General features: G+C 36.9%; 3 protein-coding genes and 1 non-coding gene across 4 annotated transcripts; 3 read left to right on the top strand and 1 right to left on the bottom strand.

Moving 5' to 3' along the window:
- The first annotated feature begins 2,198 nt into the window (after positions 1–2,198).
- Positions 2,199–3,941, top strand: LOC114735071 (ubiquinone/menaquinone biosynthesis C-methyltransferase UbiE). Its single transcript, XM_028922725.1, has 2 exons — positions 2,199–2,935; positions 3,011–3,941. Exons 1-2 carry the CDS (start codon positions 2,405–2,407, stop codon positions 3,329–3,331), a joined length of 852 nt encoding a protein of 283 aa, XP_028778558.1. The 5' UTR covers positions 2,199–2,404; the 3' UTR covers positions 3,332–3,941.
- LOC114735070 (uncharacterized) lies at positions 3,729–7,928 on the bottom strand. Its single transcript, XM_028922724.1, has 8 exons — positions 7,806–7,928; positions 6,589–6,924; positions 5,662–5,787; positions 5,526–5,579; positions 4,858–4,947; positions 4,641–4,699; positions 4,192–4,342; positions 3,729–4,114 (listed from the first exon to the last, which is right to left on the bottom strand). The coding sequence occupies exons 2-8, from the start codon at positions 6,889–6,891 to the stop codon at positions 4,028–4,030; spliced, it is 870 nt and encodes a 289-aa protein (XP_028778557.1). The 5' UTR covers positions 6,892–6,924; positions 7,806–7,928; the 3' UTR covers positions 3,729–4,027.
- A 3,469-nt stretch (positions 7,929–11,397) lies between these two features.
- On the top strand, positions 11,398–11,469 carry TRNAT-UGU (transfer RNA threonine (anticodon UGU)). Its single transcript has one exon. It is a non-coding gene; the product is annotated as a tRNA-Thr (tRNA).
- A 6,403-nt stretch (positions 11,470–17,872) lies between these two features.
- Positions 17,873–21,003, top strand: LOC114735099 (alpha/beta hydrolase domain-containing protein 17B). The gene is made up of 5 exons (XM_028922764.1): positions 17,873–18,599; positions 19,274–19,310; positions 19,424–19,660; positions 19,769–19,816; positions 20,337–21,003. Exons 1-5 carry the CDS (start codon positions 18,298–18,300, stop codon positions 20,817–20,819), a joined length of 1,107 nt encoding a protein of 368 aa, XP_028778597.1. The 5' UTR covers positions 17,873–18,297; the 3' UTR covers positions 20,820–21,003.
- Positions 21,004–21,206: the final 203 nt, after the last annotated feature.

The raw sequence follows: 21,206 nt of genomic DNA, 5'->3' as shown, positions 1-21,206 counted from the left end.
AAGAGAATAGCTTTGCTTACCAAAATATATATATCTAGCTCATTTTAATTTTTTGAAGTCCTTTTTCGTCAACACTAAAAAAATTTTAAAATAATTTTGAACTTTTCAAATAATTGAATAATAAATGCTTATTCAATTGGAATAGCAATTAATCTTTGTACCAAAAAATAAGAAATTTCCACTTTTTTATTAATGAAACTAATAGTATTAAAGATAAAATGATCACCGTCAAACTTTTGTATTTAAAAATCCCTAATATGCATTGTATCAACCAAAAAAAAAAAAAACCGAAATATGCAGTTCTACCTAATTAAATATAAAACCTCGGTGCCATTCAGCGTGCTTCCTAAGAATTAAAAATTAAATAAAGCTAACAAACACGAATTAAACTATGCACATACGAGTTTCATCCACTCTTGACCTGTGCTAATTCCGTCTGATTATTTGAAGCGTCAACTTAATCTCTACCCATTTCTATAACTGATCAGTGCATCCCCCCCCCCCCCCCAAAAAAAAAATTGTAATAAACCGTAACAAATCCGTTGGAAACTACCACCTTATTATCTCTATCATGGCGTCCATTGTCTTCTTCAGCAACAAACGCAGAAAAACATGCAATTGATCTAGCTCAAATATACTCCGCGTTTGACGAAAATCAAACAATTTGAGAATAAATTTCATCGCTTGTTTACTTTTTAATCCATCCAACACAGCTTGATTCATCTACAGGGCCCATGAAGAGCAAAGTCCTGAAATTTCATGTCACTAACAAGACACAGTCAAAATACAGAGCTCTTTCGTTCAAAGTTCAGACCAAACCAAGGGACTTAAAAGTTGACGTTGAGGATAGAATGCTCCCCACTTTCAAAGTAGTTGACAATAAACAAAGCTTAGTATTTCAACGTTCAAAATTTATTTTCATTGCGTGGAAGACTTGATTCTTTGATTTGAATAGAGGAAAGCAATCACAGAGCGTAAAACAGCCGTTCATGGCTTCTAGAATTCCTACGTTAGTGTTCCAAGAAACATCCCATGAACCAAACACAAACATACCTTTTTCTTGACCCAGTCGATTTTTTAATCCATGTCTTCTGTCTTTTACTCTGCAGTCTCCTTCACGCTCTCTTTTCAACTTCTCCCTCTTCCAAGTCAAGCTTCCAACCACATCGCACCTCTCTGTATATAACCAAACCATTAATGATGCCCATAATTCACAACAGAAATACTCAGCCCCTGAGTTCTAACTCTCTTGTTTCTTTTCATCTCATAAAGATTCGATAGTTTAGATAGTAATGAAGCACAAACCAGTCTTACATGAATCCACTGAATCGCATCCTCTTCTCCAACCCGCTTCTCAGATGAACACCAACCACATTGACTTCGAATTCCCTACGACGATCTCAGACTCCGGTACGAATGCCGCCCTCCAAAATGACATCGTATTCTGCGGCAAAATCTTAGGTCGTCACAAAGACCCAAATCCATCAGATACAGTACGGAAGAACCCCTTCCTAGTGAGGTCCGAGTCCATCGGGAAATTAAATTCCGGTCGCCATAGTGGGTCGATTTCTTACCTCCAGCCATGGTCCGAGGGTGAACACCGGCGCCGGAGCAGCGGGAGCTGGAAGCATCATAACGGTTTGTTCGGAGTGCTGAAGTACCCGTTGCAAATGGAGCTGAGTGACATCAAGATGAGGCAGGGACGAAAGGAGCCGGTATCGCTGCCAAGGCTGCCGGCGGTCGACAATGGAGAAATGGTGATCGGCAGTGGAAGAAAGAGTAAATGGGGCCTAGTCCGTCGGTTGAGCCTCAAACGCAGGGAGAGAGGCCCGCCAATGAGCGCCGCTAAGGGCTCGTTTGGTTGCCTTCCTATTCCGCTGGCTTAATCCCAATCATTAACTGAGATTAAATAACGAAAGGCCGAAGGATGATTTTAGCCGTAAGCAGTCAGTGCTGCTTCTAGTTTTGACGGATCGGAAATTTTGGTTTGCCAAGAATTGGTAGATCAAATTACAATTAAACTTTTTTTACTAATATTTTTATGTTTAACATTTGTAATTACATTTTACATATTCTATAATAATGCTTAATATGATCACTTGTATATATTTAATGCATCTAAAAGCTAAGGTTTTTTTTTTTTGAGAAAATAAGTGAGAGATGTTAGAAGTCAGAAAAAACGCTGAAAAAGCCAAAACCCCATTAAATGAACGCTCCTATTGTGGAGCGAGAGTCCGAAAGATAGGAAAGTGCTAGCTGTGGTTCTCTCATCACAGCCACTAGGGGATTATCTATCAGAATCCATAATATTAGTCTGTGTCGAATAGAAGTAAAATTATGGAAAGCTCTCTATTTCTCATCATCTGAAGCTCCATGTCCATCTTCCTTAACCGAACCGGCAACCATGGCTCCGAACAGCTATGCAAAGTTTCATGCCAGTCTCCAGCCCATCTCTTCATCTCTATTCAAAACCAAAGCAACTTCACTCACAATAGCAAGCACTTCGAACGAAAGCTCCCGTCTCGATCCTCAACAATCCTCAGCAGGCAAAATCAAGCGCCTCGTTCTGAGCCCAGAAGGCAGAACCAAACTTAACAACTCCTCAGACAGAGACTTCTACGCATACCCACGCTTGGTGAAGCACGTCGACGATGGCTTCATTTCTACACTCACCAATGTTTACAGGCAGAGGTTGAGGCCTGAGATGCAAATTCTTGACCTCATGAGTTCTTGGGTTAGCCATCTTCCCAATGACGTCAATTACAAGAGAGTAGTGGGTCACGGCTTGAATGCTCAAGAACTGGCCAAGAATCCCAGGCTGGACTTCTTTGTTGTGAAGGATCTCAATGAAGAGCACAAGTTTGAATTCGAGAGCTGTAGTTTCGATGCAGTGTTGTGCGCCGTTAGTGTTCAGTATCTGCAACAACCAGAGCAGGTTAGCAGTTATATGACCTTGCATTTCTTATTAGGCATTAATGATTCAGAATTCACTGACGCGACACCAAAGCAGGTTTTCGCGGAGGTTTTTCGAATACTAAAGCCAGGAGGATTGTTCATGGTGAGTTTTAGCAACAGATTGTTCTATGAGAAAGCCATAAGCGCTTGGAGGGATGGCACTGCGTACAGTAGGGTACAGCTTGTGGTACAGTACTTCCAATGCGTGGAAGGCTACACAGAGCCTGAGGTTGTTCGCAGGTTGCCTTCTAAGGATGACGCTAAGGACAGCGATTCCCCTGTGGGTTGGATCATGAGGCTTTTTGGACTAATGTCAGGATCAGACCCCTTTTATGCAGTCATTGCTTACAGAAACTTCAAACCCGTATATGACTGAATCAATACGAAGCCCTCTGCACCTGTTGGATTGCTATTATCTGCGGATACATATGTTGTCTGCTGTTATTTGTCACTGTTTTAAGTTGATGTGCACTTACCCCTGTTTTTCTGGGCAGATTGGAGATAGGAATAGTAGAAAGCGGGATTAAATACATTGTCAGGCGTGAGTGCTCTGCTTTGAAGGGTAAATCCAGGAAATCGATCGCAAAAATAGAACAAAGCGTTTTGTAATCAGCATATATATCATTTTAAAGCTAATTAATGAAATTTGTAATGAAGTACCATCACACAAGACAGGGTAACAATAGAAGATTGAGTTTAGATTGCCTGGAAGGGTTAAGTTTATAACATGTTTCTAAAATAATAAAGAGAATAGAGAGAAGTATAAAAAATTATTAATGGTGACACCTGAGAAGATTTGCTTCATATTCACCCTAGAAGTTACAAACTAAGGGTTAGCACGCTGTAGCTTATAGGTACATCCATCAAAAGTTACGAAGTATACTTACAAAAACTGCGTACAAGCTTTTCTAAAGCTAAGCCACTTAGTGGACCATCATCATTTGTCACCAGAAAATTTCTTCTCATTGCTACCGAATTAAAAGAACCCAAAAAAAAAAAAAAACTCCTAGACTGACCATCTACTCATAGACAGATTGACTCGAGCTACAGTCCAAGTTTTTCCATCATTTAACTAATCAAGCCTTTGGCGGCATGAAAGTGTTCTGGCTCTCTCAACAGCTTTAACATAGTAATACAGTCTCCATAGTGTAATATTATCCTGCATAAATTCAGCATAATAAGACTGAAGCAATTTTAAAAGGTTTCAACACCAAATCCTTAATTATATCACACTACCTCTTTTTCCAGATCTACATATAGTTCGTCACAAGGCTGTTCTTCTACGGGCTTGCTTTGACTAATTATTTCCACAACACGGTCAAGATTTCTAGGCGGCAGCTTCTGAATTAGTTTCTGAAGCTGCTGTTTCTCATCGAGAGTCATAGGCCTGTAAATTAAGTGGAAGAAATCACGACATCAAATGATCACAAAGCAGGGACAATATTTGAACAATTCAACTGAGAAAGGAAATCCATGACGTAGTTAGCATCAATTGTCCTTTTCAAACATTATGCCAAATAACAAGCAACAAAAAATTGAAACAACTGCCTGAAATATGCAGCCAGGATACTATTTTTATACGTTTTAACAAAAACTAATGAAGTTGCTTTCTTCCTTAAACCACTTAAAAGCATAACGAGCTCAAACCATGCCTTTTTTTTATTATTGAAAAATTCACAACATACCTGCATGTTGATGTTACAGCATTAAGAAGCAGCTCCAATTGCCGTTCCATATACCCTAGCTGAAGGACAACGTTAGATACCAGTATAAACAGAAATACATGATTATACGAATTGAAGGTTTGATATCACTTCCTCCTTGTATGACTGCCATAAAACATAAAAGGGCATTGAAGATGATGATCATGCCCTTAAACAGAGAAGAAATTCACATAATTACCCTTCCTGATAGTTGGTCAGCATGTTTCTTCACTATTTCCTCAACCTCCACTCGATCACTCTCCAATAGGAAACGAAGATCATCATTCACCTAAATAGAATAAGATAAAGCATACAAGTCAGCTTGTTGACAGTTTTTAGAAGCACATATTTCTGCACATTCTACATTATCACTCGCATCACTCAGGGATCCAGAACGTTGGCTTCAATCCACCAGTGCTTTCTGCCATATGCCTATGATATGGTGGTAGATTCTCCACTGATATACATAATTGTTTTCACACCAAGGCTCAGAATTTAGAGAAGTTCATTCCGACAATCTACTTAAGGAGGAGATCAGCTTTAGCTTTGCTTCAAGCTATGCTAATGGATTGTTAAGGGAAATCACCTTGGCATGTATATATGCGCACAACTAATGCAATCGACTCTCTGTAGTTTAATGATTTTATTTTATTTTATTTTTTTTGTAGGGGCCCCGTTAGATCTATCTTGTTAGCCACATTCTTTGGTTAAAATGTACTTTTCATTAAGATACTGAAACTTTACAATAGCAGAACGCTACAACCCTTCATTTATGAAATATTCTTCCCCTTTCACTTTTCTGCTTTCATATCACAGCCACATGCCCTTTACAGCAAAGTCACAGCAGAAATTGATTTCTAGTCTCACCTCTTCGTTCTTCTCTTCCAGATTCGTGTTTGGAGCTAACTGATTGTCATCACCCTGTTCATAATTAATATCAAACACGAGACAAGCACTAGAAAAGTATGATATGAAAGCATAATTCAAGGGATGATATTGATACCTTCCGTTTTTCGGAAGGGACCTGGGCTGCATCATCATCAGGTACAGCAACAGCATGACTAGAGGAATGCTTCTCACCTTTTAGCCTGGATTGCAACCTTCGCATAGCTAAAACTGGATCCAGCATCTGTCATTTCAATTAGACAGTCACTAACATGTCTTATCCAGACAAACAAATAAAGTTCTGATGAAACCCAAGTCTGGAACTGAAATAGAAAATGGAAAATAAAAAGCAAACACTCTACCACCTTGGAAGGCTAGAGTGAGAGAGAGGATGAGAAAGAGAAGGTGAAGAAACAATTAAGAAATATGCTAAAATAATCAAATAATGGTCAATACGACAAAATTTGTTAGTAAGGTTTCTGAATCTGAATGAATGAAGTTCTAAGAAGCGCTTTATACAGGAAGTTTCTCCTTCTGAGGATAAAAAACCAGTAACTGAATAAGAAATATGACAAAATTAAAACTAAAGTAACAAATATTGCACATCATCAATTCCCCAAAGCATTAATACTAGAACTGTCCTGAACCTCAGACAGCATTTCATCTGCATGTAATCAGTGTTACATTCCACGCATGACATTAAGTCCAGCCAATCCATTCCACTTACTCCAAACAAGTCTGTGCTTGTTCCTGTTATGGACAACTTCTGCCAAAAGAAATGATTCTAGAGAAAATATACCCATTTCTTTACAAATACCTATAGCTAATTCTCATCAAGATCATGTGACTTGCAAGCATAAACTTGTACAAAATAGCTCCCCCAACACACGTTATAGAGTGGAGAAAAGGAAAAGACGAGGCAAATTATATCATTAAAATTGTTGAAATGTACAAAAGTCAAACCCTCAATCTTCCTAATTTTTTAGTTACAAGATGGCTGCTAACTTTAGTTACAACCAGAACTAGGTCAGGATGCATGACATACCTCGTTGACTTCAGATGAAAGATCAGTGACACTTTGCCTGAGTAGTGATCTTAATCTTTCCTTTTTGAAGTCTGAATTGTCGCTGTTTAATGAACCAGAAGAATCTCTGTGTTCCTCTGCACTCTTCCCACTGTCCTGTCCTGATGAATTTCGAGGAAGCTCGGATGTTTGGCTAGCAGATTGCATATTATTCTCATCTTCTGACAACAAATTTACTACTTCATGAGAATAGTAACCAAAATAATCAGGTCCTTCTCTTTGATGTTCATCAGATGCACCAAAACTCCTTGAGGGATTCGACATGACATACAAAGGGTGAAGTACAGCACGTGACAACTACATTAAAGCGCAGGTAATAAGATTTGTTACGGGAACTCAACAGAACCATACATAAGAATTGGCCTGTGAACTTAGACAATTAAAATATTTAAAACGCATAATAATTTAGACAGAGAAGAAAAGCGTATGTTAATGGCTATTGAAATGCTTCTACTTGGTAGCATCAATATCCTCTAGTCTGTATATGCTCAGCCAACACCTTACATGTATGAGCATGAGCATGTGCAAACTTATGCTAGCTTCACTGGCGCGGTTATCTATCCAGCACCATGCTTGACACACTGTTGCTACAAGCGCTCATGGCAACATAGTGTGTTGCACTTGCCACTACCTTAGAGCATGGGGCAGATTGATTATGTTAATATATTAATTAAAGTTTCATAAGGCAATACACTTTCCCTTTTCCTTTCTAGAAAACAACACCGCTTAGGCTACAAACGTCATCTATACACTATACAGACATAAACAGCATCAAGCAAGTACTTATGTTCCTTAAAGAAGCGGGGTTCTTCTATCCCAGTCAACAGACTCAATATTCGATACAGGGAAGAATTCCCAAGCCTTCCATTCACCAGGCCTTAGGCTGGCCATCAGCCAGTACCCATGGTAGCCGCGAGCAACGGCAGCCACTGGACTTGAAATTGTGCTTCTCTTTGGACCAGAAATTAATTATGGGGAAAAAAAAAAAAAAAAAGAATACGCCTCTCACGAGTTACTGAACCAAACCTTCGTGATAGATAATCCGAGCAAGATTAATCCATAATAATGATAAAGAAGAACCACGGGGTCACGTTGTTCAATTTATTCCCTCCGAAAACCCCTAAACCATGGCTCATTCTCGAAGCACAGATATACGGTAGATGGAAGAGAGTACTTACGCGTCAGTAAGTGACAAGGGCGGGAGTCAATAAGCGATCACTCTTCGTAAAATGCCGCGTCAATTGATGAGAGAGTGAGAGATCGGGTGGAGAAGTCCTCGTCCTCGCGCTCCAGTTTGAGCACCGACTCCAGAGGGAAGAAAGGACCCCGCGCTCGTGGCAAAAATCACGCGCGCGTCATAGCGTTTGTCTAAAGGGTCTACAATTTCAACATATTTTTTAGTCATTTTTTATTTAGGATTTTAAAATTTTAGAGATTTTTTTTATTTTATCAAAATAAAATGTTGTTGCAAATTTGCAATCATTTATCTAGAAAAATATTACTCCTCCGATCTTTAATATAGGACCTAATTATTGAATTAGTTTTGATCCTAAATATAATATTTATTTTTTATATTTATTAATTTTAATAATCCTTGTAATCCATGGCTTATGAATGCGCGGCTTTTTTTTTTTACATCGGAGCATTCAAGTTATTACCAGTAGACTAGATATTAGAATTTTGTTTTGGCTTTGTCAAAGGCATAAAAATAGATGGAAAAAAGACCCAAAATTCATGTGATTAGAGAATTTTTTTCGTTGAGGTTAGTCAAGATTAAGTTTGATAACAGTGTCTTTTGCTTCCCAACAAAATGTCTAACTATTGAGCCATTAAAACTTCCCAGTAATATAAGACAAAATTAGTTACAAGATATTTCCTCCGGTCCTTAATATAAGAGTTAGTTGACTAATTTAAGTAAATTAAGAAAATTAGTTAAGTTAGTAATTTGTAATAAACAGATATTATCTTTCCTAAAATATCCTTGCTAATTAAATGTATTGATTACAACTGTTATTATTACAAGAATTACCTTGAAAAAAAGAATAAATATGAGAGATAAAGGAGATTGAGATCTTATATTTAGAACTAAAATAAAAGTTAAATGAGCTATTACATAAAAGATCGGAGGTAGTATAAAATAAGCTATTGCCTCTTATCCTAATTATAAGAGCTAGTTGACTAATTTGAGGAAATTAAGGAAATAAGTTAAGTTAGTTATTTGTAATGAATATGTGTTGTTTCTCCTAAAATATTATTGCTGATCAAATGTATTGGCTAGAACTATCATTATTAGAAGGACTTCTTTAGGAAAAAAAATACATAAATATGATAGGCAAAGTGGATTGAGGTCTTATATTTAGAACTAAAATAAAAGTTAAACGAAGTCTAATACTACTTCTGGTCCTAATTATAAGAGCCAGTTGACTAATTTGAGGAGATTAAGGAAGTAAGTTGAGTTAGTTATTTGCCCTAAATAGGTGTTATCTTTTCTAAAATACCCTTACTAATCAAGTGTATTGACTAGAACTATCATTGTTAGAAGGGCTATTTTGGAAAATATATATATATAAATATGAAAGACAGAATGGATTGAAGTTTTATATTTAGAACCAAAATAAAAGTTAAACAGGGCCTTATATTAAGGACCAGAGGTAGTACTAAGGACTGGAGATAATATAAGAAAACTATTACTCCTCTGGTCCTATTTATAAGGCACTTCCAGCATATTTTACACAGACTAAAGAAAACCTTAAAATGAATTAACTCTCAATTAAAACATAACAAGTTTCTAACTTTACTTATATTTAATATATACACATTTCAAAAAAGATAATTACTTACATTATAACAAATGAAGGACAAAATAGTACATTTACATTTAAAATTTATTGAAGTAACTTATAAATAGGATAAAAAAATCATTCTTTCTCCGCCTTATAAGTAGGACGAAAGGAGTATCTTAGTAATATACGAAATAACTATAGCAGCCAAGCAAACAGCAAATTTTTGCTTAAGAAGTAACAAAAACAGCTTAACAGGGGGGTAAGTTATTTTCTCATGTGTATTAACATGTTTAACATTTAATTAAAAAATAAGTGTAATAAATTAATTAATAATAAGCTATTTATGTTGTATATTGACAGCACTGATAGGATTGGGGAGGAATCTACGTATAAATGATAAAAATATTTATGTGAGTGACAAGTTTTGCTTAGCGAATGACAATACGGACAAGAAGTTTTTATTGTGCATTGGCAAGTTTAAGCGAAGACTTTGATGCAATCCGCAAACTAATACCCGAACCTTTGACAGATCAGATGGCAGCGAGCCCCACGCCTCAAATATCTGAAGAAGATCACCCAACAAAAAGTACTTGGAGGTTCACTGCAAAAGGTGACTTTATAATTAGTTCAACTTATAAAATGATCTGATCTCATGAAGGAGACAATGAGGATACGAAATGGAAGCTGGTTTGGCAATGGCTTGGAGGTCAGAGAGTAAAAACATGTACATTCTTATGGCTACAATGATCAACAAACTCCTTACGAACAGTGAAAGGAGAAGCCGTCACATGACTGAGCATGATACGTGCGACATTTGTGGAAAGGCAAGAGAGGACCTGGATCACATGTTACGCAGGTACAACCTAGCCATGGGCTGCTGGAAACCACTCATGCCGGACCAAGACCTTTACGCCTTTGATTCGAGTAATTTTACAGATAGGCCGGTAGTGAATTTGAGCACTCAAAAACAATCCAACTTGGTGCACAACCTTTGGTCTCTTATGCTAGCGCCTCTGGGATGCACGGAATCGCAAAATCTTCAGACAGGAAACCACGGACCCTTACCGGCTAGTTAACGAAGTTATCGCCTGTTGTGAACACACTATGAAAGCTCACAGCTTCTGTACTAATCTTACTCGCAATTAATTTCCTACTTGCTGTACCGCCTCTTTCATTTTTTGGATGACTCTCTTGTAAATATTTGGTTGAATAAAATATATTTTCATTCAAAAGAATTAAAAAAAGGACAACTATGTGTATAATAACTTTTGCTTAACAAACAAGGATAATAATTCAACTACCAGTAAGTTACATGAATGTTAATTAGTTACTTAAATCTGAAAACCCTTCCCGTCAAGTAACCTACTCATTCATGTGCACGAATATAATAACGAGAGGAAATTTGAATTTGGGAAAGAGAGAAAAGCTAACAAGTTGCCAAAAGCCTTTATTCCTCCTGCCATTCTTATAAAGTTATTTTAATTAAATTATGTGAGATTTGAGGAAATAGTTAAAATCAGTTAAAAGTAATAAATATGTAAAGCTGAATCTTATTTTTCTAAGCATATCATTCTTTAATGGGCGAGCAAATAAAAGAAAGAAATATGAATAATGAAATAAAGGGTGAAAGGATGAAAAATAACGTAATATAAGAAAAGGATAATGGCAGAATCTAATGGTTAAATGAAGGGGGATCTCACCTGTGGGACCTTTTTTTTTTAGTTACAAAGACAAGCCTAAGATTAAAAAGAAAAGACCAAGAAACGTGTAAACTCATGTTTAGTATCTGACTAAATAAAATTATTTTAATAAAATGATTAAAAAAAACACCTTCTTAAAAGGTTGCTTGTTTTCCAAGAACATTCCCACGCAACTATTTGATTCAAGTCTTCCTCATACCTTCAACCACACAGCTTAATTACGCTGAATGTGAACGCGTGGCAATCATTTTTGAATTTATAATTATGTTTTTGACGCCCCGCCAACAGCCCCTATAGCTCAGTGGTAGAGCGTCAGTCTTGTAAACTGAAGGTCTGTAGTTCGATCCTGCATGGGGGCATTCCTTCTCTTTCCCAATATTGTCATATTTTACAGGACTAATTCTTTATTTCTTGATTTCTTTTTTTGCCAGATCCATCGTGGCTCTTTAATAAAAGATTTTATTTGGTTTTTATTTTGATCATAGACATAAAATCTCAATCTATTTTGCCTATCATATTTTTTTTTAAGATAATTGTTGTAACAATGATAGTTCTAATCAATACATTTGATTAACAGGGGTGTTTTTCTTATATTAAAGACTGAAAACAATATTTGTTTTTTTTGTCAGTGGTTGCACTATAAATTAATTCTTATATTTAGGAGTAGAGGTGGTATTTAAGATTTAACTAACTGATTTGAATATATTAAGGATGTTAATTATATTAGTTAATATAATATGTTTTTAAAATATTCCAAACATATTTCTTAATTCCCTCCTTACTTAATTATTATTGGAGAATATTAACGGGGTTAATTTAAAAAAATTGTTCAACATATATAAAATATGTCTTATAAACGAGTACTACATTAAGGGAAAAAAGTATAACATTTGTCACCGTTTAATCTCAATATTTGTTTAGTATGCACAGCCAAAAAGTATGTGAAATACCACTAGTATAACTGTTCAAGCATGAAGAATATTTGTGCTCACACTCTCAAAATCCCGCGCCCCACTCCATCGCCACTAGTCCCGCTGTCCCGGGGTAGGAGAGTGCTACGCAAACAAACAAACACAAGGCGTTCCCACTCGCCCCATTGGGCCCAATTCAGCGATTCGGCAATTCGAAATTGGTCATTCTCCGCCGTTGGGGAAACCGACACCCTAGGTCCGCGATTCCGATTCAACTCAATGGCTTCGGCGCTCCCAAAGCTACTCACTAGATCATCGGTCGCAAGACTCGTCTCTGCATTTCAGTTTCATAATTCTTACGCGCCAACTCTCTTGGAGCCACTTGCTTCTCGTCCTTCCCTTTGGTTGGGATCAATCCAGAATTTCCCCAGCCCGGAGGCCAAGTCCAGGAAAAGAACACCCCGACTTGTCCACCATAATTTTTCCAAGCTTTCCATTTGGGTTTCCTATAAATTCCGTGTCTTCAAATGGGTGTTGTTCGCCTGAGAGCGTGAATGCGGAGATGGATGATTCGCGGACAATGTGGGCAGACAGTGTGAAGAAGAAGAGGAAAAAGAAGATGAACAAGCACAAATACCAGAAACTAAGAAAGCGGATGCGCCGACAGAATTAGGAGCTGCCTTAGGTGAGCTAGAGTTGATTTGGGGGCAATGGACATCCACTGAAGGGAATGGGGACTTGGTGATGGAGCTTTTAGGACCGTATGCCGAGCTTTTTATTTTGCGAATTGCTTGACACTTATATAAGTTTTGATGTTCTAGTCCTGTCAGTTATAATCAGTAAGTTCTCTAAGACGAACGACAACGACTTATTTCTTTTCTTTGTTTCTCCTCCTGTTTTGCCTTGAGCTGTTTTCGGCAATTTAGTAATCTGATCCAGTTCTGTTTTTTCTAAGAATTTTAACGGGCAAAATCCGACAGACTATTCGAATAATGTGAAGCAGTGATATTTTGGTAGTAGTTTAGCAACTGCTTCAATCTAGTGAGCTTTTTCTCTGGCAGTCCTCTTGTTTCTATACTTTTTTATGGGTGTGATGCTCTACTCTTGCATTCTCTTTTCCCTCGCAGTAAACCTTAGATATTCATTGCAGCTCATAAAATTGACGGAGAATCAAAAATTCTGACAGCAATCATAGCTCGGTTTCTTGTTCTCCGTGAAAAATGCCTCAGGCACATGTTAATTTCCTATTTTCAAATTATAGTGCAATCGACCTGGGACTGTACTTTCAACTATAGGTTAATATGGTTTAACATCAGAAGCAATTGAAGATCACATGAACAGTTATAGCGAGATTGCTTAGGGACCCTGACGAGTGCTTGTGGACACTAACTTGGAGACAAACTTAAGCGTGGAATAGAGTTTTGAGCACAAGATAATGTGTTTATTCTGTTCATTAGAATAGGCTGCCATCTGGGCTGCCTATGGTTCGCAATTGGGAAAATTTGAAAAATTAGAATGATCCAAGACGAATTGGACATGTTTTCCCGTTTCTTACACAGGTTTGAGGAATGAGATGTATTATTTATGGCTTTACCAATAATGCAATTTGTTATACACTTTATTATGCATGTATATTGATCTATGAATGGTAGTGATATGATTTTGATCAGCAAGAGCAAGTGCAAATAGTATCAGCTTTGTGCCTAATGGTCCATGCGTGTCACAACTAAAATTAAATGGTATAATGCCAAGGGAAACAGATCTTTGATATTTAAATTCAAATGATTCATTTATTTGAATATCTTAATTATTTGTACCCTTTTTTGGAGGGAAAAAACTATTTGCACCCTTAATCCTGTGAAAGCTTGGTACTCTGGTTTCACAATCTGCTGAAGTATTTGAAACCAAATAGACTAAGGTCTGTTATGAGAGCCATTGATGGTGAATGGATGAGAATATTGGGAATATGAATTGTGATTAGTTAATATTTGGGCTCTGAGGGTTTTAACTAGTTAGGATTATTTGAGTTTATCATAATTTAGAGTGATAATTATCTAGTAAGTTGGGTTGGTCTATATTGTCTATATTTGAGTGGAGAATTTATTGATTTGTTATCTACTATCATGGTCATTTTCCTTCGCTTCTGTTCCCATTCTATGTCCTCATATGCCATGTTTGAAGAAATGCAGAGAACACAAGAATATCCCTGTATTTAAAATCCAAAGAAACCATTGTACATATACCATCAAGCCTAGCGCACGTTGATGCATTGATAGTTCTACTACAGTAATATGTACAGATTTCCATTCTCAGGTTCTGTAGAATGCAACTATTTGTAATGGTGCCATGCTCTTCTAGCCTCGTAATTGTTGTGATAAAAACAAGAGTCCAAAATCATCTATTATCAGATCTGACAACCAACCAGTTAGTGGCTCTAGTTGATAGTTGGCAACTGTCTTCCATGATCCTCGGCAACTCCTGTTAATGCTGTCTTTTGGAGTCCAACACTCCTTCGACATCTTCAGCTCAGTGTTCAAATCCCCTTCCCTAAGAGGAATCATTTGTCAATGGTGGGTGGCTGTGTTATTCAAGTATTGATGCCAACTTATTATGGCCAAAACTGTTACAGAACATTAAGTTAAATTCCAATAATCATTAATAGAACAACATAACATGAAGCTAATTTGCTTTTGGTTAAACTTTCCTCCCAACCAAATGGAACCTAAGATACTGTTATTTGGGGTAAATGCTTGTGTCTACATTTCTGCTGAGGAGCCTATTGATTATTTTAGGATAGGTTTTACCAAGAGGAAGTCTTAAAAGATTATCTCTTAGCATTGTCCTCTTGTTCTAAACTGAATTGGGGGAGACTTATTTGTCTTCAGATTTCTTTGTAACTTCATTTCTAAGAATTTTCCTTGCAGTTAATATTTACTTTCAGAATAGCATAAAAGGTACATAAGGCTGAACAAATACACTTAACCACTTCACTCTCTTCTTATCTGTCAAGTGCCAAATCACGATTTCAGTAATGTCTAAATCCGAGTATTTGTTACGGAACATTGGTATTCTTGGATCGTGCTTTTAACAGAGTGAGATCATCAGTCTTAGTCATATTTGTGCAGGATCACATTTTAGATAACGGGGCACTTATTTCTTGATGTGGTGACCAGCTTTCTTGTTGACACTGTCAATTTGGAACACATGTATATATTTTTCTAGGAAAAAGGACATGGCCACCGTATGTGCCACAATTAAACTGCCTTCTTTTCAGCTTGCTGCTAGTCACTTGATATGCTTTAACAAAGGTTAATCTGAAGACGACTCACTGCAGGGTTGAAAGTGACATCTCTTTCTGTAAGCCTTGTGGTTTAATAGCTCTCTATTAAGTTTGAACATTGAAACCGAGACTTTCTTGTGATAGAAGCCCAGTCAAACTGTAAAAGTAAGTGATACCAGGCATTATTGAACAAGAAATTCTGCAGATAAGAGACATATCTCATCATCCATCACAACAATTAGAAGGGATAGGTATAAGGTCAGTGTAACCCCACCCTTTCTTTTTCATTTGCTACGTAGTTAATATACAGGACCCTCAAAGAAACCGACATCCCTCAATTCTGTCGTTGTCTTTAATCTTCGTTATTCCCTGGCTAAAACTAGTTGTTATGTGGTCATTTTCTACAAATAAGATCAGTGCTTGTCTTGTGGCCCTGATTTCAGAAATTTTGGGTCTACAGATTGTGACCGAAGATGAGTCACCATATTTACATTTATACTGTTCTTTTTTCATTCTTGGAGAAAAAGAGGCCCCCCCGGGGGGGCAAGAGATTGCATGTGTGTGTTCAGAGACAGATGTGAAAAATGTTGACCAGTTACCGTGATCCTATGTATGCTTTTAGGGTATCGTAAGCTTTTTCTCCAGGATTCCTGGGGATTCCCGGGATGACGCATTGGGTTTTGCCTTCTTTTTTTTTTTTTTCACGGCAAGTTTTGGTTTACCGCATAGATCGTCACTGGTGGGTGTTACAAGTATGATTATATTTATTTCTATGGATCCTCTGGAATTGAGTTATATATATTTATATATATATAAGGTTAACACTATTTTTAATCCCTGAAATTTTAGTTTTGGTTTTGGAAATTTAATTTTATTTTAGTTTTAATCGGGAACTAAAATTATTGGTTTCAAATTTCTGGAATTAAAAGTAGTACCAACCTATATGTTGAAGGGTAGAATGGAGTGTGTGTTTATAATATCAAAAACAGCTACTCACATGCTCTTAAAATGTGAAGTTGCAAGGAAGAAATAAAGAGGATAGAAATTCAAAATTTATATGCTTCAGGCATTTATCCTGAGGGCCACGGGTCACGTAGTTGAAAATATGAAGGTTTCCTTTCCGAGATTAAGGATGGAGATTATGCCTTCTTTAAAGGAGAGAAGCATACAACTACCTCACGACATCCTTTTGTTTGCCGCCTGAAGAAAAGGACGTATCAATATGTTCTCCCCAATTCTCCCGTTTAGCTGTCAAGTTTCCTCTTTTCCCCTTTCTTTCTGTAATGGTGACCTTTCTCTCATCTGCAACGGGGCGCTGTTTAATGCCTATATATTTATATGTACTATAAAAACTCCAACAAATCATGATATTCGTATCTCTGTGATTTATTTTTCAGTCAGAATAGGTGAGACTCAAACTAGTCCACATTATAAAATGTTAAAAAGTTTGATTTGATGATGAGGTATGATTAGCCAAGCGCATTTATCTTTTTCCCTTGTCCTGTGGTATTGAAAACCCATGAGAAAGTAATGGGACGGATATGTGGTTGGTTAGTCTTCAAGTTTGATGGTACAATTTAAGCGTTGACAGATAAATAATTAATTATTGGAGCCATATTCATAAGTTAATGAATGGTAAGCTTCTCACATGCCAGTGGCTCCGCATTTAGATTTTGGTCATTTGGACTTTGGAGTTCTGGACTGGCATAAAATAGATTAGTCGATTTATATCTATATATATGTACATATATTTAATGCTGTTATGAGTTTTAATTTTGATAGTTAGCCAGTACTACAATTTGAAAGGGGGCATTAACTTGGAGGAGTTTTTTGACCAAAAAAAAAAACGGGGAGGAATTTAAGAGTGTAAGACGAACTTGTACCCTGACAATTAAAGTAAAACCGGTGAGAACTGAGCCCCCAACCTCCCAACTGGATAATCAAAAACAGGTTCCTTGCACGTGGAGCTCAGTTAGTGGTGGAACGTTTGAAAAAAAAGAAGAATAATTTGGATGTTACTACTTCCACTCCTAATTATAATTATAAGAGTCAGTTAACTAATTTAAAAAAATTAAAAAAAAGTTAAATTAGTTATTTGTAATAAATATGTATCGTCTTTCCTAAAATATCCTTACTCATTAAGTATGTTAGTTAAAACTATAATTATTAGAAGGATTATCTTAAAAAAAATTGACCAAATATGAAAGACAAAATGAATCGGGGTCTTATATTTTAAGACCAACATAAAAATTAAACGGAATTTTATATTAAGAAGTAATATTAGAGAAAATCAACACGGAACAGTGAAAGGAAAAAAAGCACTTCAGTGCTAAACAGTTAAATATGCAAGAGAGAATTTGTCCAATAGAAGTGAATATTTTAAGATGGGGGAAAAGGTGATGATAAATGGTAAATACAGGAGATTAGAAGAAACACAATGATGAAGAATGGTATAAAAGAAAAGGAGGAGGAGGAGGAAGGGGGTTGGGTGGGTGTTACGCAAACAGAAGGGGAAGCATCATTGTGAGACGCACTGGTGCTTACACGCTGCTGCTCGATGATGTAAATGTAAAAGTCTCTCTCAAATAAGCTCTCTTTCACCGTCATGCTCTAAAGTCATCCCTATTACGTACATTTCAAGCACCCCCTCTTGATCTCATCAACAAAGAAGCTGCAGAGAAGGAGATTCATACCTTTTTCTCCCCCACAACAATCATTTGTTTAGGATTTTCCCACTTATCTTTATTACTTTTGCATTTTATTAGGAAATTAGATTAGATTAATACAATTTTAAGTTCTGCACACTCCATTCCCTCTAAAAGAAGCTTTCTCTTTCCTCAGTTTTCTGTTGCAAAAGGCTTCTTCTTAGAAGATAAATAAGAAAAGATAGTGAGAGAGAGAGAGAGGGAGAGTGTGTTATGCTGAAGCAGTGAAGTTCTGTATTAGTTATTCCGGTGAGAGAATTCAGACAGAAGAGAGAAGAGAGAGGGAGTGTGATGGGTGGCGTAACATCGTCTATGGCGGCGAAGTTCGCCTTCTTCCCGCCGAATCCACCGTCCTATAAATTGGTGACTGACGAAGTTACTGGGCTTCTGCTTCTCAGCCCTTTTCCTCACCGCGAGAACGTCGAAATTCTCAAGCTGCCCACGCGTCGTGGCACCGAGATAGTGGCATTGTACATCCGGCATCCCATGGCCACCTCTACTCTCCTCTATTCTCACGGTAATGCTGCCGATCTAGGCCAGATGTACGACCTCTTCATTCAGCTCAGCATCCACTTACGCGTCAATCTCATGGGGTACTCCTTCGCTTTTGTCTATTCCGAGTAACTTTATACCTCCAGTTTTCGGCTTTTGATGGTTTCTTTCTCCCATATTTTTTTAATGTCGTTTTTGGTTTCTGGTTTCCTGAGTTTAGCTTATTTTATTTCAATCCCTATGCGATACTCTGTTTTCTTAAGCTACGATCCTGAGTAAATTAACAATGGGGTTAACTTAATTTCGATTGTAATTCCTGTTTAATATTCATTAGCATCACAGGCTTAATTGAAAAGTGTGGAATTTGTTGATCCTTTAAGATGATCCTGAGAGTGAGTTCTTCACGGATGAATTGTTTGATTTCATGGACAAGGAATTGATAAGATATCGGTTTTGTCGTAATGTTGTGTTTTCTCTATCTTTTAAACGTGCGATCCCGCTGCATCCACAACCACTGTCACTTTTACTCCTGTAACTTTATTGATGTGTGCATCGACAATTATGTTCCTACTCCAATCATCATACTCGTTTCTGGTTATCATTTGGTGAAATTGGTTAAATTCATTTACTACCTTTTGTGGAGAAAAGTTTCTGAAGTTATATCTATCTGTACAGGCAGTATTGTAAACAGAATAATCTATCTCACTTCTGCTCTTCATGAAGTTTGAGGTTTTAAGCTGCAGTTCTTCCTAACACATTCTACAATTTTGTGCAGCTACGATTATTCTGGGTACGGCCAGTCATCGGGGAAGGTCTGTAAGATGAAATGCTTGTTATTGTTGTAAAAATGTTTTGTCTTGCATTTGTGTTTGTCGTGGCTGGGCTAATAACATCAGCTGAAGGCCACAATTTTCTTGAAATGCAGCCAAGTGAGCAGAATACTTATGCAGATATTGAGGCTGCATATAAGTGTCTAGAAGAAAGCTATGGCACAAAGCCCGAAGACGTAATTCTTTACGGGCAATCTGTTGGCAGTGGCCCTACTTTGGATCTTGCAGTTAGATTGCCACAATTGAGAGCTGTTGTTCTGCATAGTCCCATACTTTCTGGTTTAAGGGTCATGTATCCAGTAAAGCGTACTTACTGGTTTGACATATACAAGGTATTGATTTCTAATCATCATATGTGAACATTTTTGATCAAATATTCCTGATTCAGTGGAACGTGAATTCCTTAATATTGTCTAACACTACTTTATGTTATTGAACAGAACATCGACAAAATTCCACATGTTAATTGTCCAGTTCTCATAATTCATGTAAGTTGACATTGCAAGTTATTTTTTAATTCTATCCTATTTATCTGCACCTATACTTGAGTGTTAATAGGCTTAGCTTGGGATTAAGTACTCTGAAATGGTGCTTCATGCTGACATTAGTGAGATCTAGTTCGTATGCTTGCCATAGAGGCTATGATAAATACCTTTTAAGGAACCTTCTGTTTTATATTTTATCTCCTCCTTATACTATTTGCTAAACTGGAACACATTGTGAATAAATTATCTACAATCTTTCAAACTCTGTTTGCCTCTTTATTATAGCACTAGTCTGTTTAGCGAAAAATGCATTAATTAGCTGGTAGAAATATTTGAAGTTTAGACTATAGATCTTTAGTTAACACTAAGTTGTTGGCTATCAATATTTATTTTTTCTGATTTGCCAGATGGTTCAAATATAAACAAGGTTTATTCGTCTCAATATGACATACTCACAAATATTTGTACAGTGATGAATCTGAAATTTTGTGGTTGTGATTGTCCCTATTCATATATGTTGCAGGGAACTTCAGATGAAGTCGTGGATTGCTCCCATGGTAAGCAACTATGGGAGCTATGTAAAGAGAAGTATGAACCGCTGTGGCTCAAGGGAGGTAAGCACTGTAATTTGGAGCTCTATCCCGAGTATATCAGGCATCTAAAGAAGTTTATAACCTCTGTTGAGAAGTACCAATCTCAAAGATACAGTTTTAGGATGAGCACAGATCAATTTGAACAGCCTCGAAGGAGTACTGATATACTTGAAGTTAGTAGAAAGAGCACTGATCGGAGAGAGAAACCAAGGAAGAGCACAGATAGGCCAGAAAAACTGAGAAGTTTGACTAATAATGCTGATAAGCTAGAGAAATTGCGAATTTCCTTTGATCATGTGGAAAGGTCTCGGAGAAGCGTAGACTGTCATGAGAAGTCTCGAAAGAGCATTGACCTTCAATTGGAAAAGGCGCGGAAGAGTGTTGACCGGCTGGATAGAATTAGGACTGGATAATTCTTATTATAACCAAATTTGATTCTTGTATTGGTTGTCTTTCTGCATTTTTCTTCCTCCTTCTTTATATCATAGGTCGTAGCATGGTTTATGAATATATGTTAATAGCAATTTGCATCAAAAGAAGGGTTTGGCTTTACATTGGGATTCACTTTCCATTTATATTATCATGCTTTATCGTGTACTGTGTACCAAACGAGCCCTTAGATGGTTCGGCCTTTCTTCCCCTTTGTGAATTTCTTGGAGTATATTATCAATCAGACGTTTTAAACTCTGAACTAACAGTTCAGTTCATAAATTCTAAAAGCCAGAAAACCTTTTTAATCTGAAATTACACTTTACCTCTTTATTCTAGGCATATCTATTTCTTGTAAAAATTAAAGTGGC

Source organism: Neltuma alba, unplaced genomic scaffold (assembly GCF_004799145.2).
Source record: "Neltuma alba isolate B1F8T4 unplaced genomic scaffold, ASM479914v2 tig00013177_pilon, whole genome shotgun sequence".
Classification (NCBI taxonomy): domain Eukaryota; kingdom Viridiplantae; phylum Streptophyta; class Magnoliopsida; order Fabales; family Fabaceae; genus Neltuma; species Neltuma alba.
This window is presented reverse-complemented; position numbering and strand designations above follow the sequence as displayed.